Raw genomic sequence first — 19502 nt, 5'->3', positions numbered from 1 at the left:
TCAACTCTGCAGAATGTTTTCATGTGGCCTGTGGGACCACACACACCTGTTAGTCCTCCACTAAGCATCAAAAACCATTTTGTAACCATCCAGTACTGCCTCTATCCATCTGTCCCCCTCTCTTCAATTTCCATCCATCTATTCAAAAAGATGGTGGACTAGCTTTCCGTCGTCTGAGTGGCTTTCTGTCATCTCTGTCCCTCTGCTTTCAAAACTTAAGGTTCGGAATTTGTTCATTAAGGAAGAAGAAATAATCGCTGCTTTTTGATACATTGTTCAAATGTTCAGTCGGATTTTCTCTCTCCATCTGGTTCACCGAAACAATAAGATATATACATATATAAAATCAATATCAACCTGCAAAACCATAACGTACTTCTGTTGCCACATCGTCATTAGTTTGTAAGTGAAGACAAAGAGAGTGGTGGTGAAGTCAGTGAGCTGTCGTCTGTCCTCACTGAGACACCCAAGGTAGGAAAGACAGGATGGAGGAGAAGCCTGAGAGAAAGCTCTGCTGAGCTTCATTGTGAGGCTCATAAGGGTTTGCTAAACCAACATTGGGTGCATTTCCTAATCTTTCAGAGCTGCCCTGCTTTACTTTTCCAGGCTTGGCGTTGACCGAGGTTTGTGTTTACACCAGCTGTCGGTCTGCTCTCTGAGACACACTGCCACCCTGTGGAATAAAGCTGTAACTGAAATGACTAAAAGCTGCAGTGAAAGGGCTCCGTGGTGAGATTTTCATGATGGATCCAGTCTAAATGATCACAGGTATGATACCACTTTGTTCTTAAGGCACAAATTAACAGGCGTATGTATCACAGAGCAAACACTTCCTCAGCTTTTAATTATTGTTAATATGTTTAAAGATCTTGGTGTTATTTGCAGACGAGTCTACAGAGCAGCGAGTGTCAGTGGCACGAGAGTGGACCAGTGTGCCTTTTCAGCTGTAACATGTTTTCACTCTTTGATAGATCCTGGTTCCTGCTTATTTGTACCAAAAGGAGTATGAGTTGCAGAGGCAAAATAGTGCAATGGTCATGTGGATGTGTAGGGTTTGGCAATGGCCTTATTTGAATGCAAGCTCTACCAGGGAGCCAGTGCTGTGAATGGAGATAAGAGTGGCGAAGTTGATTATGAGAGAGGCCTGGACTAGCTGCAGAGGTCTGCAGGCAGATACAGAGAGTTTTAGTAGTCCAGATTGGAGTAAGCTATACAGTATCATTTATCCCCTTGTAGTGGAATTGTTTTGTCATTTTGCATGCTTTTGACACATTGTCCTATATATCAGAAAAAACAATCTTCTAAATGTGATAGTGATTTTCCACACTATGATTTTTGACTACTCAATGATCCATCAGGGTTCACAAGTTGTTCACGGACCTCTACAGCAAAGGATCAACTATGATCAAAATCTTTTGAACCAGTGATATAAGATCGGCAAAACTTTCTCATCCTGTCAAAGTTGAGTTCAGTTGACTTTCATTAAAATACTGCGTTACTCTACGCTAAATGAGGCAAACAAGGCATTCTTAATGTATTTCTATTTATTGACGGTGCAGTCTGTTCTGTAGAATAGAACACTTCAGTCCCTGAACAGAAAAGTTTCTTTCCCTCTTTACTGAAAATAAACAACTTAATTCCCTGTACTTTTCTTTTACTGTTAGTTTCTTTTTTAAAAAAAGTTAGCATGACTATATGTGTTGCATACATTTACAATGTAATACCAGTTCCCCCCCTCTGAGGTTAACACAAACTGAAAATAAATCAACATACTGTACACAAATATATGGCCCTACAGCAGGATTACTGTTTGTAATAACTGACATTCAGATGATTCAGTTGACACAGAGAAAAGCAAGCACACACACACTCCAACTCCTTCTCATTTCAGTCTTAGCACTCGGTATAATTTTAAAGTCCTATAAATTGTTTTTTACCCCAAATGTGCAACCGTTATGGGCAGAATCAATGTACTGTTAGCATGTACATCTAACCATACCCTTTGGAAATGTTTCTGTGTAGCTACTAGTGCCAGATAAATGTTTATCATTAAACCATAACATAAACTGTCAATGAAATATTATTCAGTGCAACTTTTAAAAAACATAAATACAATCTGCAAAGGTCCTTCACTTACACATGTACAATGGACATTCAGTTAAATGCGTTCTACCAATAATCAAAGTACTTAATAAATATAATTAATGATTATTAATCTCCCACTCTCTAACTCAACCCCTTAATCATTAAGGACATTAACAGATCACTGCCAGCATCAGAGCCAGCCATTTCATCCATTCATTCACTGTCAGTCGGACCAGCAGTCAGTGACCCCGTCCCAATGTCCAACTTCAGACTTTAATTGGCACCTACATGAGCAGCATGAGGGTGCAAGGGATTGATCTTAATGGCTCTTATTTCAGGTTGGACGCTAGAACTGGGTCAGTGATACCAAAAACTTCTTTTTCAGCAACAAATTGTGATAAAAGCTCAGTCTCTTGCTCTTAAAACCAACATTTGGATATTTCAAGTCACTCCTTTTTACAGTTACATTCAGAAACATACACAATGTATAACTATTAATATTGCTATTTTTCACCCACAAGCTTGTTTGATTTGGACAAAATAAATGATATGCTGTCAGTATGTATGCATGTGATCCCGGTTTACACAGGCACTATGGAGAAAAGGAATCGGTCAAAACAAGTTTTGTGTTTTCTGATGGTCTGACTCTTGTTGTCTGTAGTCACAGTGTTTAAACAGGTGTCAGTTGTAGCTTGACCTGTTCTGTATCACTGTTCATATGCTACATGTCCCTGTGGATTATACATGAAGGGGATGCTTGACCCAAACTCGTAAGGAGACGAAAACAAAGAGCCAAAAATAGACACAATTGTGCATGTGTGGGGACCCTCAGCAGGTTCAAATTCAAATACATTAATCTGCAAAGTTAATTTCATGTACTCTCACTACTGCATTAAAATAAGTAGTCAAATAATACAAATGCAAACCCATACTCCAATGAGATACAGTATGTTGGCTGTTATTAGGCACATAGGAACAGTGAGTCACAGTGAGATCGCACATTAAAGTCCCAATCTGGATTCTTTTTTATAAATACAGGTTACATATATGCAGAGAGAAATGAAAAAGCATTGCTGGTAGAAAATAATCTCTAGTGCCAATGCCACTGTATGTGACAATATTAATTCCATTTAACTCCAGTGCAATTAAGGACTTTAAAATACCACAGTGGCCCGAATATAAGGTGACAATATTTTGAACTTTGAATAAATAAGGTAGGAAAATAAACCATATTTGAATGCGTGGCCACATTAATATAAAAATACAGTATAGTATAAAAAAAAAAATCAACTATATAATCCGACCCTCACATGAAGGTTCTGGTAATAGACTCATCCCATTCAGGACTTGTAGCCATCTTAACCGTGACTGTAACTTTCTTTTGTTAGCTTCCTGGTTAGCTTTGACTTAAGTCTCTTTATCCTAAGTCTCAGCTCCAACACTGAGGTGACATGATGCATAAAATAGTCACTTTGTTCACTCTGACAACAGTTTTACAAGTATCAAATATTTAAAGTTGTGTAGGAAATAGTGTCATCTAGCGGTGAGGTTGTAGATTGCAAACAACTGAATATTATGTTCCATTTCTGCCAATAGATTCACCTCATCCTGCAAACTGGTCCTTTTAAAAAGCCAAAAATGAAAATACCTTTTCGCTGTCAACCTGTTTTACAGATGTGTTGTTTATGATGGTCTTAATTGGAGGAAATTAGATTTCTGTGTTGCAGTGCCACGGCAGAAACTTTGCAACAAAGCGCCATGAAGGCTACAAACAACCTTTGTCTGAAGAAAAAAACATTGTCACCTTATATCATTTATGCCAGCACAGTGCATTTAAATGTATGTATTGTCTTTTTTTTTTAAAGTGCATCATTCAGATTGAAAAGGAAAATGTGACTGAAACTGTTGTGGGAAAGCTCTGCAATACTTCCACCAAATTGGGCCTTTAATATTAAACTATTTATGACACAGTATATTGCATATGCAATACACAATTACAATGGACACAGAGGAAGGCAACATACTCCATCATCATTAGTTTGGTCTGACAGCATATGAGTATAAAACAGTGTCAGACACAACTGGAGTCTGGACTGGTTAGGAGGGATGACTAATTGTGTAGTTGAGTCTATATCGCCATAAGGGTATTTGGTTTTGTAAATGTGTATGTGTGCACATGTGTAATGCCGTATGTGTATGGTACTGTGAAATGTTAGTTGCAGTGTGATGTAATATGAGCTAATACACTGGATATCTCCCGTTATGTCCCAGTTTCATCATCACTGTGTTGGTCATTGCTTGTTAAAAGCCACAGTCCGTCATTTGGCCTGCTGTGTCTCTGTTTTACCATCTGTGGTGTGACCGTTTCCAGTTCATGTAGTGTCTGCGGTATGTGTATGGCCAGTGTGTGATTTGTTTGCATTCTGTCCATTTCCTGTGTGTGCCCCGTGTTTTGGGTATGTGTGGTTTGCATCGTTTGTGGTATGACTATCTCTGTGCTGGGGGGCCCTCCCGGGTCTTTCATAGCCATACTGGCCCCAACCATGGCAGGGTAGCTTCGATTCCTCCTAAGCCCTGCGTTCAAACCTGGGAGCCCCCCACCCAGTGCACTGTTCCCCAGTCCGGTAGAGCCAAAGGGGGCTAATAGAGTACTCCCAGATGAAACAGAACCAGCATGAGGGGAGAGGGTGCGGAAACGTTTCAGTTTGTCCACGAGTCGCAGGTTCAGCTTCTCCGTTTGGCTGTCGTCATCCGTTTGCTCCCTCTCCGCCTCCCCGAGCACCTCCCTCAGAATGGTTCGAGCTGGCTTAGAGGCGAGGAAGGTGTCATAAAATGGCGGGTCGTCAGCGGAAGGGCTGAACTGGAAAACTGGGCGTTTGGTGGTAGAAGAGGCAGATTTGGAACGAGGGGAGTTGGGCGGGGTGGAGGGCTGGAGGAGGAGGGTGTCTGGGCGTTTCACCGATCGTCTGTGTTGAGGCTCCTCTAGTATGACGTCGCTCCTCTGCACTTGCGCTCCTCCCACGGGTGTCGTGGCTCCACTGGCATCCAACCCTCGGTCCCAGCTGCAAGGATCGTACACTGAGGCAGAAATCCCATGCTCCAGCAGCAGGCGCACCAGGCCTAGGGAAGTGCTGGTGGTCTTGGTGGAGTCCCTCAGGTTGGTGGACGACTCGGCTAATGAGAGGGAGAGTGAGAGGCGGCGTGGGGTGCAGCAAGGGGTGTAAGAAGGTGTATGCGGGGCAGAGAAGGGAATGGGAGAGCAGGTGGGGGTAGGGGTGCCGATGCAGGCACTGCTGCTCTGACAAGAGGCTAGAGCTGAGCTGGAGATGGAAGAGTAAGAGGGGAGGGGGTTGAGAGAGGGAGGAAGTAGCGGAAAACAGGGGGCATTGGTTGTGAATGGAGCATGAGAAACAGAATGGGTGATGGGAAAGAAATGAGTAGACATTAGTTATCAAGTCCTATTACTTGGCTTTTAGTGACACTTAAGACTCTATATATGGACACAACCTTGAACATGCAGGAATCAAACCGTCCTCCTATTTGGGCCTCATCTACGTCTGCATAAAATCACTGAATCACCCACATTCAGGAGCGTCAAGGCTTATAGACAGATTTTACACACAGACTATTTACAACACAGCAAGTTAATTCTAAGAGCGCATCAAAGCAAAAAAAAACAAAAAAAAACACTATCAAGCTGACTCCGGTGCAGTCACATGACCTTTGTCTGGTTCTGGGGTCATGTGGGCAAAGTGGTCACATACATGCAGGATATCACGACCCCCTCTTGATTCTAGGCAGATGTTTGGTGTTCGATGCCAATCATCTTCCACCAACCAGTGCTGTGAACAGTTTTGGGTCTGGTGTTCAGACTGATGCTGTTATCTGATTCAGGGATTAGTAAAGTCTCTGGTCCTGGGTCCTCACCCACAGTAGGTCTTGTGTTCTCTGGTGCAAAAACCAGAGGCTTCATAAAGGCTTGAATGGCTATCTGCTGAATCCCTGACACTGGACTACCAGGGGCCAGCTTTGAATTCAGACAGGGGTTCCGATATCCACCTAGGTATGCAACATCTTGCTATCAACCGACCACAGGACCAGATTAAAGGCACATGATGACACCATGCTAGGGTTAGATTTGATCAGTGATTTGGAGTCATAGCACCGTGTCAGAAGCCACATGGTTTGTTAGGAATATGTTGAAAATGATGTGACTATTTGGAGAGTTGAGGCAAACTGCGGATGTTATTCTGGTTAACACACACCCACAGTCTTTAGGGAATGCACTCCCATGCATTGCCTCACCCATGTGCCCCCCCAGTGGATGCACTTCAATGGGTCTGCTCTACTCCGGCCATGACAACCACATGATACAACTCCACTTCATCTTCCTCATCACACGATCTGCCAAGGCCAATCAGACGGCAGGGACACAGCACAGAGAGTATGAAGTCAGCCAGGTGCTCTGGCATCAAAGTAGCCCTGCCTCAAAATCTATTGGAGGGGAACAAGAGGGGGATTTGCTCCTTGGCTGAGAAGCAGCTATTTGTTTTACAGAACACAGTGGGGATTTTGTTCAAGTAACACTATCAGTCATCAACGGTTACGGTAGTAAGTTATCATTCGTTTCACGTAAGGCTTCCGACGTTTACAGTAGATAAAGCAGCAGCTTTCTCTACTTAATGTGCCATTTGAAAAACAAAAATCCAGGTAGAAACATGACTCAATTTCCCATCACATGTTCAGAATAATAGTACACTACACTTGATTTTGCAAACCATGGACTAAGCAATATTGCAGACATTTTAAAGCTGAATAAAGCACAACAGTATTAAAAAAGTACTCTGGTAATGAAGATGATTTACCTTGGGGACACAGAGGTCAGCTGATCTGAAGGGTGGAGAATCCTGCAGGTGGTGAAGGTGTATGTAGAGCTAGTATTGGACATACTCTTGCCTGGGAAATTAACTAGATGAGAGGAGGAGGGAGGAAAATAGAGCAGAGGGGAGGGATGTTAGTCCTGAGACAAATTATACAAATCAACACTGCGAAAAATATTGTACACAAAGTGGAAAAAGAAATAGACCATAATTATAGTATGAGCCCCAAGCAGAAGCACCAGCATACATTAGCCCCCTATTTCTTAGATAGTAAAGTGATGATGGAGTGTGCACTGTGGGCACCAAGAGAGAGGCTTTTTAACTTTTTTTTATGATACTTTGTTGCTCATAATCTTCCTGTTCATACTGGCCATTACAAGTAAGAATTTCAGACTAAACAGACTGGAAGTTGAACTTCCAGTCTGAACTACATACTTGAACTACAAACTGACCGCTGAAGCTTTAAATTAATGTCGGATAAACTTTAAACTGTATTTTTTCATGGAATAAGGGCAGCACTACTTACATTGAATTCACATGAGGATGGAATCTTATTAATGGCCAGTGTGAGAAGGAGAAATGACCACATCGAGCAAAACCTGTTTCAGCATACATATGGACGTCTGACTATTGTTGTAAGACAGTAAACTATACATGTAGCCTTATGGTTTGTTTTATATTTTTTGCATTTGACAGTTATTTTTTTAAATGTTGTATATCATTAGTCTTGCTGAAGGCATATTGCTTATGTATATTGTCCAAGCATCTGGCATAATGTTCTATTTAATGTCTACTGTGCTGAGTGAGTGAATAGATGGAATGATGATTAATACGCAAGAACATACTGAAGAAATACAGATGCATTAAATAAAAAGCCTACCACAGTTAGATAGAATAGCAGAGCAGTGAAACTAATTTAGAATGGTAAGACTGCTGTCAGTACAGCTCAGGGTAGAATATGTCGCAATACCCATGTTCAAAAATAACAATGGTACATGCTCAGCATTGCTCAGTGTTAGTTTATGTTGAGTGCCTTGAGTAAACAATGCTGCTAGAAACACTGTTGTTATGTTGTGGAACATAACAGATGTCATTTTGTATTTCAAGATTTTCATCGTTTAATTTTAAATGTCTTGTGCTTTATCTCTTAACATCTAGGGATCATGTAGGAAATGAGAGTTCTAACTTTCACATTTTATCCCTTTAGATTTTTGAATGTCTGCGATCCATAAATAAATCATATCATGTGTATACCAAGGTGACCGTAAAGTCAACTCCAATATAAACCAGCCGTGGGTGTCATGTGTTCATGTGACTTGGACAGCTGCACTAATAACACCTGATATACACGTACGTGCCCACACACTGGACCCAAGCCATGATACTTCTGTGTGCCTGTGTTTGTGTGGTAAACTGGGGTTTAAGTGTTGACTGCTAGAAGTAGCGAATTACTAAAATATATTATCAATCAAATTAGAATAAAATACACCAAAACATGAAAAACTACCGTACTGCAGGTCACCATGAGAGAGATTGAGATAATTATGTAGAATTGTAAAAAAAAAAAAAAAGTTGTAGACTTGTTGAAGAGGATAGGTTAAGTGGAAGATTAAAAAAATAAGTGTGATTGGTTGAAATAAGGCAAAGTGTATCAGCGAAAGAAGGCGTGCACTGAGAAGGAAGACTATTAAGATGTAAGCTTAAGTGAACTAATGAACAAAAAAATAAACATGTACTCTGTTTTGGTGGGGTTCGATGGCTGCACACACAAGGACTGCCGATGGGATGTGCAGGTGTGTGCACATGAGTGTGATCGTGCAGGAAGGAACCGTCACATTGGGGTTGTGAGATGTCCAGTGAATGACTTCAACAATCCCTCACCCTCCTAACCCCTCCTCTTCACCCTCCCTCCCCCTTAATCCCCATGCTCCAGGGTTACAAGGGTAGATGGATGCAGTGCAGTGACCTCAGCTAAGTGCTCCCTCACCAGGCATACGGTCCTGGAGCTCCTTGAGGTCCACGTGTCCGTTCATCTCGGAAGAGGAGGGGAGAGGAGAAGAAGAAGACGGGGAGAGGCAAGAGAAGGAAAAGGGTATGTTTGCAACATGTCCATCTTTCACTTGAATTGCTTCTGTTGCCCTGCACATGTTGCCTTGCAAAGTTTCTATTTGGCCATCGTCATCGATGTCTCTGTTTTTGTTGCAGCAGACAAACGGAGAAGAGGTAGAGCGAGGCAGATCCATGGGAGCAAAGCTCTCTCCTGACAAGCCAGTAAAAGAGTCAGACGAAGCGTCGTCCACCTCCGGTTGGTCCAGGTGCCAGCAGTCTTCTTGTTCCTGCTCGTGGTCTAAAGTGCGGAAGCCCTTCGTGACCACGCCAGGCCGATGATCCAGCAGAGCACCCATGTGAGGCTGAGCCAACTGCTGCCATGCATGGAGAGTAGCAGAGCCTAAAAAGAAGGTCAGAGAAAAACTCATGTTATCTAAACCGGTCTTGAGATGCTCTAACTGTAGGTTAAATAATATCTAAAAGTTGGTTTGTATGTTGGTGTCAGTCCACCAAATATCTAACTGCCCTCTTAAGGCTTTTGCAAAATTTGAGGAAGAGAGACCACAGGCACACTGCTTTACTGAACTTAGTACTGCCATCCAAAATCACATCAGCTTCATAGGATGATGTTTCAGCTAACTGCTATAAGCCCGGCATTTATTACAATGTCAAAAGCTGTAACCAAGAAATAGTACCATACTGTAAGTAGACATATTGACATATCTTTTAGTATGTGTAAGAAATAGATTAAAATATGCTCCAGCTGTTTACTGGTAACATTATACTGTATAAAAACAGATACAAGGGCAAGCAGATAGAGATACACGCACACAAACACCCAAGGGGACACAGTCATGCACTTAAACAAGTCACACAATCCATGTCACACATAAATGTTCTCACACAAACAGGCAAAGGCATATAGGTGCATACTTTTCATGCAGTACATGTAGGCTGTCACATATACAGTATTGCGGTGACAATGAATGCCACAGTAGAAAATGTCGTTGTGTTCATTAACCAAATTGCACCTAGTAACTTGTTTTCATTTCAAGTCCAATGAATGGTTGTTTTCTCGTGATACATGAAGGTCCTTTGAGAGATGTCAGTACACAAACGCACAAGGCTAACACAAAAAGGATGAGAGAGAGAAAGGGAAGGTAAGAAAAATGAGTGAGGTTTTATTTAAGAAATCATCAATAAAGAAAACAGACAAGTTGAACAGAAAAAGAAGTAAAGTGAAAAAAAGAGACTAAACCAAAATGAAAAAAAGAAAAAGGCGTACAAGAGAGGAGTGGAAGGGATGGACAGTACATCCAGTAGTACAGCAGTAATGTATAAAAAGGCCAGAATGATTATTTATGATATAATTATAAAGGCTCTCTGTCATAAAGGTAATAGGAAATAAAATAAAAATGTGAGAAATATTCTAGATTATTTCTCACATTTTAACCAGCCATCATTGGACTTGGAATCAAACACTTCCACATATTTTCTTTCCCAACATGCACCAAGTGTTGTAACTGAGTTTGAACACTAGGTGGTGCTACAACACAGAAAAAACCTTTGTGACAGCAGTTTTTCACAATTTGTGTCTCTTAGTGGACTTCATTTTTAAAGTGATGCATGATTTCTAGGCTAGTAGTTGCACATGTACAAAAAATATATTATCAGCTTTAAGACAGACGTTGCTTTTTAGGCCAACCCAACGATGTTAGGGTGTGGGGAGAAAAAAAATGTTTAATTACTCAGTCGCAAACTAAACAATGACAGTAAATATCTGACAGCAAATATATCAGCAGTTAAACTCTACAAACTCCACAACCAATGCAGTATTGATATAATTAATCATTGGAAAATAAAGACCTCTATTAAAAAATCATGGTATAAGAAAACTTAATAAATGTGCCATTTAAAGTACTACATACTGAATCAGTCACTGCAGAACAAACAGAAATAAAACTGTGTAAAGTGCTCACCTTTTGTGATGTGTTTAGGATAAATGTAAAACTGGGAACATTCAGTGCTCATAAATTGTCCTGACATTGTGGCAGATTATTCAATAAATATCCATTTGTGGTATACATTTCCATACCTGTTGAATTTCTCAAAGTCTAGTTTGAGAACGGTATACAGCACAAAACTATGTATAAATTGCTAAGCGGTGCCAACAGCTCTTTGACAAACTATATGCTTCAAATCAGCAGCACAAAGCAGGCTGTCTTTCTACTATTCTATACTTCAAACCAGCAGCGTGGCCGTGTATGTCTGAAGTAAAAGGAGTGCTGGAGATTTAAACTGTCTTCCTGTTGTTCCAGCACCTCCAGCAGGCCTGTGACTAAAGCGAGTGGAGCTCTGATGTGAGGCTGAGAGCTCGACAAGCTCCTCAGCTCCGACAAGCTGGAGCTCCTCTGCAGGGTCTTAGGATCCTGTGAGGCACTCAGAAAGATTTTAGATTGACTGCAGCGATGAAAAATCAGATATTGATTCTGCTTCTGGTTCTGAAGTGCTTGGCTTTGGCTCTGTGATTGGGTCTGACTCATCTGAGTGTGACTTTGGGGAGTGTTTAGAAATTCACTGTTTGAATTTTGTGCCATGCTCTGGTTTTGATTCTGTTGAGAGTGCTGAAAATGTTCATTGTCATTGTGCAAGGCATTCTGATTTTGACTCTCTTTTTCATTATGTGCAGGACTAGAGGACTTGTGTCTCTGAGAGGAATAATCACCTTCCAGCGGCTTTACAATTTGCAGCTTATCAGGCAGGTAGGATCTCGCCGAGAAGGAGTACCCCGACCAGACGCTTCCTAAGGACGGATGCGAACACAGTGACACCAGGCTCTCCGTCGGGGTCCCCAGGCCTCCACTGCTGCCCTCACCCCCTTTTTCTTCCTCTTTGGCCAGATGAGCCAGCTTCCTCTCCCGCTCATCCTCGAAGAAGCGTTTCTCTGAGAGGTAGTTGTCGCGGCGGAGGGACAGACGCCGCAGGGCTGCCTCCAGGTCCCTGCTGCCGGGGTCCCTGGAGTACCAGGGGGCCGCTTGTTAGAGTCCTCTGACCTGGGGAGGGGACATGGTTGACATTGATTGGTTTCAGTCTCCCAAAGCTTAGTTCCTCTTTGTTGAGTAAGATAACATATAAAGGTAGGAGCTATTGACTGAAACCTAAAACTCAGGCAAGAGTTGCTAGAAACCAAACACAGACAGACAATAGAAACTCTAACGAACAACAAGGTTACCAATAGACACAGAAATAAATTGTTAAAAATGATAGTGAGTTGTGTCCCCTTAGTTATTGGATATGATGAGGGAAAAACTGGAAAGTAATGGCAAAGAAAGAACTGAACATCTAAAGTACAACAATCTTAAATGTGCGCTGCAGAGTCCATCTGTCCGTACCCATCGTCTCGACCCTCCAGGATACTGCTGGTCCTGTTGTCCATTATGATCCCACTTCCCGTGTCACTACCATAGAGGGAGTTGGAGCGTGGCGTGCCCACCCTGCTGGAGAGCCCTGAGGTGAGGCATGATGTCTGATTGGAGCCTGGGATGTTGAGGGGGGAGGGGGCTAGCGACGAACGCTGCTGACGCATCAGGTTCAGGTTTTTTACAGTCTGGAACACTCGCTTAGGGTGCAGTCTGGAGAGACACGATCACGTATATGCAGATTTATTGAACTGATAGATTTAATATATCAACACTGAACATTTCCCTATGAAGTTACTAATTAACAAGCCTTTATCAGTGTTTTTCATTTAAGGGTGTGCCAGGCTCTATCTGGATGTACCTCTGCTCTTCTACATCTGGATCATCCATCTGAAGTTCCTTCCTCATGGTGCCCTCTATTTCTGCTGCCAGAGAGTCCTGGAGAAGCAGGTAAAGTTATTTTTGTAGAAACTGTGACCAATGGAGATGCTGTGATACTGACGGACACGTTAGTGAAAATAAGCTCACCATTGGGAACAGACCCAGAGAATGGAAACGCCTCGGTGTGCTGAGTGGTAGAGTTTTATTTCTTAGGTTCTTCAGCTCCTCCTGAGCCTCGTGAAGCATCTCCATGCACTCAGCATACTTATCTTGTAACTCTCGCAACTGGAGGAAAGGGAAAAAGACAGGTCGAGAGCATTTCATGTTAAGAAATTTAGAGAAAAAAAACATAATTTGCATTCACAACATGCATGTGTAGTTATATTTGGGAATAACTGATGTATATGTATCTAATGACTTTTAAGTCTTGATTCAAAATTCACAGAAATCACTTGGAACTGACATTTAAGTGATGTAAACGATGTCTTGGTTGACCAGCTTTGTGTTGGAAGACATTCTAGTGTGTACATTGGACCACACAATAGTACTGAAATCTTTATATAAAGGTCTGAAATAAGTTTTTAATGATCGTGTCATATCAGATTTCACATTTAGTGCTTTATTAATGTAGATAGTTCAGCGGATGGTTGATTGCCTTACTTCAGCAGTGAGTTGTCGTTGGGCGTCTTTGGCTGCACCCAAGTGCTGAGTCAGCTCCTCGTTCTCCACGGCATACTGCAAACAACAAAGACAAAAAAGGATATGAAAAAAATGTATCCAATGTGTTTAGTCTCTGCTTTATTGCATTGCACACAGACATTGTTAAGACAAAATATAAAGAACTAATGTAACATTTGTAAGAGCTGATATTTGACATTATCAGTATAAGATATGGGGGGGGGGGGTTTCCTACCATCTTGGCCTTCTTCTGGAGGTCTACTATCTGGGAGAGGAGGTGTGTGATCTCCTCCTGCTGTCTGGAGGCGTCCTCTGTCTTCCTGGCAAGCTCTTCAGCCAGAGAGGAAATTTGATGGTTTGCATCACCTGAAAACATCAACAAGTGTTCATCTAAAGTGAGTCTCTGCAACAAAAAAAACTGTCTCTCTACTGCCTCACTGCCTTTAGAGAGAGGGAGAGAGAAAGAGAGAGTAGCTGTAACATTAAGCATAATATGACTTTAGTCAGACCAATACTCACGTAGTTCTTTGACACAGTCGTTGACAAGTTGCAGCTCTTTCTCCTCATAGGAGATAGTTTCTGTCTCCAAATGACTGGCCTGAAAAAACAAACAGACAATACTAATCAATACTGTAGTCATTATTAATCACTTCAATAAATAACTCTCCTAAAAGATATCCAGAAAACCAAGCTTCAACTCTAAGAATCTCTAATGAAACAAACTAAATCAAACAGACTTCAGTTCAGTTGATTTTGTTGACATCAATGTTGATTAATGTTCACTGTCCCACATAAATAAACAAACTAATATGACTAATTTCAATTTGATGATCATTATTATTGGTTTGACTTTATCACATTGGGTTTCATCATTTTTGGAAAGAACGTTTAAATGTAATTGTATGATAGAAGTAATGCAATACAAAGATTTATGGTAAACAAAGCAGAGAAGGTGTTTCTTTAAAAACAAATACTGTGTGTGTGTGCAGGAGCTTGTGTGTAAATGTGTGCATGTACCTCAGATCGCAATGATTTGTTTTCTTCCTCCAGATCTTTGAGTTTCTTCTGCAAGGAGTCCAGGGGGAAAGAAATTGGAGTTGACACATTGTTTTCACTGGGACGCACACTGGAAAACACACACACATGAAAGAGAAACATGTGAATCAGCAGGTCAGTCAATCATCCATGGCTATGCTATAAACAGTGTAAAATACCCATTTTATTCAGTAGTGCTAAAGGCCTCTGTCACTTTCTATTGTTATTTTTCCACACAAAAAGACTTAAATTCCAATGTTTATCTTCACTGCATACTATTTAACTCAGAGAGAAGAGGAGGTGAATAAAAGGAGACTCACGGTGTGGAGGTGGTAGACTCCCCCTCGCTTTCCTCAGCAGTGCTGGTATAGAACTGCAACAGCTCATCTTTCATGGACAAGTTGTGACGCAACTGAGAAACCTATATGTGGAAAGAATGAAGGACGTATGTAGACAGAGGACAGTTAAAGTAACAGAAGAGACAACTCCAGACCCATGGAGGCCATTACATTGATTTTGCATGTTCTAAGACACGAAAACAACCTGTAAGAACTTATAAAAATGACAAAGGCCTATATACTTATATTCATGAAGACATTTCCCCAAAACTGTCACATCTGATCACCACCAAATTCAGAAACACACACAAACACACACTCTCTCGCTGTGTACCTCCTCTCGTATGTGCTCTACTTGCTCCTCCAGCAGCTCGTTCCTCTCACTGAGGGCTTTGTTTTTCTTCAGCAGCGACTGTCCAATGCGAGCTGCTAACTCCAAGTCACGCTCTTTCTGCAACGAGAAAGTTTTGTTTAGTGTTCTGACAGCAAAGCAGATAAAAACATGACAGGTATTAAATAAATATTTTTCACATTTTAGCAAAATACGCCTATTTGCTTTCTTGCCATGAGTTAGATAAGAGGATTGATAACACTCTTATCTCCGGAGCCGTGCTAGCAGTTTCCCCGTCTCCAGTTTTATGCTGAGCTCACTGGCTGCTGGCCCTCGTTACATATTTAGATTTTACATATAAGAGTATTATTGATCTTTTCAGCTAACTCGCTACAAGAAAGCGAATAAGTGGGGTTTTCTAGGAATAATGGATTTGAAGGAGCAAAGCTAGTGTAAAACGTAAACAATGACATCCCAACAAGGTGTACTGTACAAGGTGTACTACCTCCATTTCTGTGAAATGTAGTAGTTTTTGAGGGTGAACAGTTTGTTGGTGGTATGACATCTATGAATACCATGTTTCGTCAATAGTTGGCTGGCTGGCTGGCTGTTAAATTTCCTGGGTCATGTAACAATGACACCATGCTATTTTCACAGCTTTTCTTTACACAGAGAAAGCCGAATACAGTTCTCACCATTAGCTGATATCACTCACTTATATTTGAATATTATCTGCTGGCAGCTGGTTTTATGATGTGGTTCCATCAAACCTCCTTTGCCATGAACCTCATAGGGAAACCTGTGATCAGACTATCAGCCCACACAGTAACATTTGACCAAAGTGCTTAACAGTCTGCATAGACTGTAGGCCTTTGTGTTTTTTTCTACATTAACTGATGTAACTGGACATGATCTTACCTCTTCCAACAGTCGAGTGACGGCATCAATGTCACTGTAGGTCTTCGTCATCTGGCCCACTCTGTCAGCACACAGCACTGCACGGACACAAAGAAAGACAGAAAGAGAGAAAAGGTCTCAATACAGTCTTAAAAATCTACCTTCTATCCAGATCAACAGCATATAAAAACTGTGGTGGCATATGATAGGTATAATACACAATAACTGATGTGTGACTTGATGCCTATTCTTTCAAATGCTAGATATTAATACACTGCATTTTAACCTGCCTATAGATTTGATTTCCATTTACACTCTAGTCGCCAGTTTATTAAGTACACCTTCCTAAAACTAATGTAGAGACATACTGATATCAGGCCGATACTAACTCAAATAGCCGTATCGGACATCAGTGACAATGGGGCCAATCTATTCAATTCAATTCTATGTTCATATACAATAAACATTATATACAGAAAGTAACTGTTTAATTTTTGAACAATTTGTTGCCGCCATAATTCTATAATGTTCGTTATTCGTTCAAACTATTTAAGAGATGTTGAGAAACTTAATAGTGCTGTTAAATTGTATTGCGTTATAAAAAGAGGTGTTTCCAATATTTACTCTCATTGATATAAAGGGGGAGGAGTGCATTAGTTTTTGCCAACTGAGTATTAATTACCAGATTACTAAACTCATGACGATAAATGTTTCTTAGTGTTTCTAACTCACAACAATACTACGTGTACTGTAGTTAAAATATATTTTTTAAAATACAGATTTTCTCCTAGTTATCTATAATCCTTTTCTTGGTTCATGAATCCTATTATATTCTTAAGAAGTACACACCCACATACTATACTCATATACAACGTACAACCCACTATTCATAACTAGTGATTCAGAAAAGACACGTTACTGAGTGCAGACACAGTGGCCAATGCCAGTAACCACACCCAGCACGCGTTCATTATCAACAAAGGCCAACCAAGGCTACGAATTTAAATCAATCAGTTAACAATCCGGACTAGATTGTTTAATGATTAACAAGAATACATCACATGCAACTGTAACACTCTCAGTGTGGGGCTAACTCGCCCATTAGAGGCATTATGTTTAAATCAACAAAAGTGTTTTGTCTGCTCGTTGAGATTGTTTTTTGGTTCTTCTGAAAATTTGTTGCTCGATTAGTTTGAGTTGTTGTTGCTGAAGTTGGATATAGATAAAGTGACTGGGTAGGGATATATCAGAGTGCATGTTTACTTTTGAACAGCCCTGTTCGTCACCTCTAACACTCTTAGCTGGAGAGAGGAGGTGTGTGATGCTGCGCCGTCAGGAGATGTAATGTCCAACATTGCATGATGTGTCATACAGTACTAGCAGACACAGCGAGATAATAGGATACTGCAATTTAACTACCTCAGATTCCACAGAATTAATATTTTACTCCAGTTCATATCAGGCTCATACACAATAGAGCTGTATTAGAGAGGCATTCTGGCCTCCCACAATGCAAAACGGAGTTAGCCAATGCAAACAACACATTTTCATATCCTCATACATCGCAGGCAGTGTACTGTCAGGCTGCTGGCTGCTTCAGTTAAGGATATTTCCCATCATTATCATACATTATTAAATAACTTGCCCTTTTCACGCCGGACAAAGTCAAATGAGCATGCATGACACTGGGCAGCTTCACAGAGGCATTTTGTTTTAATAAATAAGGGCACCTAAATGTGTTTGTCATACATTTTTACCCAAAGGTACAATTGTACAAAAAAACTAAGATTTTAAATACTTATGAGATGCTTAACATACTACTTGAAAAATGGTCTACACTAATCGTCTGCAGCCATGCTAGTGGGTCTGTGAGGCTTTACCTAGGCACAACAGCTAAATGCTAACGTCAGCATGCTGCTTTCTAGCAAGTGTAGTGTTTACCATGTTTACCATCTTCGTTTAGCATGCTAGCATGCCGGCATTTGCTCAATCCCACCAAAGCTCCTTAGTGTTGCAAGTACTTGGTCATTGACACAGAGTCATTATCATGCAAACAAAACCACCTCTGCGCACATAACCTTCTCTCCCAGGTGAGTTGTTGTGGCACATAGTGTTACCGCGGGAACAAACCAGCATGGTGATAAGCAGGAAGCATACCATTGTGAACAAAACAAATAATCTCTTGTATTTGTTTGCCATCTAGCCTATAATGAGCTTGTTCACTTGGTCGTACAGGGTGCAGCCTGTTTACCTGTCGTACTGTGTGTGTGAGTGCTTTCTATATAGCAACATGCTGGTTTATTACCATGGCAACACTCGGCCCAAATCTAATCAATAAGTGGGAACAACTGAAAAGAACTATTGGAAGCTTATAAGCCAATAGAGAGCCTTGATAATGACAGTGGACTTTTGGCTTCACTTCTACTTGTTGCTATAAAAACATGGCTTGCACCTGAGAGTTAGCAGAGAAACAGACAGGTTTAAGGACAACACAGCTATGGTCATAAATGGGCGGTGAAAGGAAAGGTAACGACGAGGTCAGAGTAGGCAACTGTAACCTGGATACGTGAAGGAATGAAGGAAGGTGTAACTTAATATTGGAATGTGATCTGGATGTTGTCTTGGTGTTTTAGACAGAGAGCACGTAACTTAAGACTGACACACTCACTTGCTCTATCCCCCTCTCTATTTCTTTCTTTCTTGTGGCAAGCAGTTGATAAAGGAGAGGAGAAGTTCAATGTTATGTCTTATTAACCACTACCCATCTAGATCACAACAGGTATAATGTTAAAAAAAACCTATATGGGTTCTACCTCCATAGATATGTTTGGTGATTTAGAGTTCTGAGTTAAAATGTAGTTAAAGCTCATCAAGGACCTATTAATCAATTTGTTTCTGTCCGTCTGCGTTGCAGCAGGCTGGCTGATGGAGCCAGCCGTCTTGCTACTGGGCAACAGACAACACCCAAGTTCATGACTACAAACAAACACCAGGACAAAGTACAATCAAAACTCCAAACACAGCCTGTGTGGAACTGTTAAAAAGAAGACTAATATAGGTATGTATCATTGAGTGTCATTTCTTATTCTTATTGCCCCAGGTTGATATTAATCTTAGTAGCCACTATAAAACTTGTTTATGCCACAGTAACCTCTGTGTCTAACCATACAACTACTACAAAGTGACCAATCATGGTGGATTTTTTTACAGAATATCTCTTCTATTCATGCACTTTTTTGTCATAAATGCTTACAGTTATACATATCACTGAAGAGCCCCCCCCCCCCCCAGTACCTGCATGAGATCATACCATTTATGTACACATTAGTTTATGTGTCATCATCAACCTCTGTCTCTCTGTGAAAAATCGGTAGCTTTACGTATTCTTAAACAAATATTTAAATGCATG

At 41.0% G+C, this 19502-nt stretch overlaps 1 protein-coding gene across 1 annotated transcript in view; it reads right to left on the bottom strand.

Moving 5' to 3' along the window:
• Positions 1–1545: 1545 nt before the first annotated feature.
• Positions 1546–19502, bottom strand: part of trak1a (trafficking protein, kinesin binding 1a) — a 34117-nt gene continuing 16160 nt past the window's right edge. Inside the window, 15 exon segments of the mRNA XM_054621193.1 lie at positions 1546–5405; positions 6951–7053; positions 8953–9414; positions 11740–12027; positions 12030–12067; positions 12407–12646; positions 12795–12871; positions 12962–13099; positions 13475–13549; positions 13728–13858; positions 14012–14090; positions 14510–14618; positions 14848–14948; positions 15200–15316; positions 16115–16191. Of these exon segments, the coding sequence (XP_054477168.1) occupies positions 4346–5405; positions 6951–7053; positions 8953–9414; positions 11740–12027; positions 12030–12067; positions 12407–12646; positions 12795–12871; positions 12962–13099; positions 13475–13549; positions 13728–13858; positions 14012–14090; positions 14510–14618; positions 14848–14948; positions 15200–15316; positions 16115–16165 (3069 nt within the window). The 5' untranslated portion in view covers positions 16166–16191 and the 3' untranslated portion in view covers positions 1546–4345.

The sequence above is a fragment of the Anoplopoma fimbria genome, chromosome 20, assembly GCF_027596085.1.
Source record: "Anoplopoma fimbria isolate UVic2021 breed Golden Eagle Sablefish chromosome 20, Afim_UVic_2022, whole genome shotgun sequence".
NCBI classification, from domain to species: Eukaryota; Metazoa; Chordata; class Actinopteri; order Perciformes; family Anoplopomatidae; genus Anoplopoma; species Anoplopoma fimbria.
The sequence above is the reverse complement of the archived record's forward strand: the minus strand, read 5'-3'. Positions and strand labels throughout refer to the sequence as shown.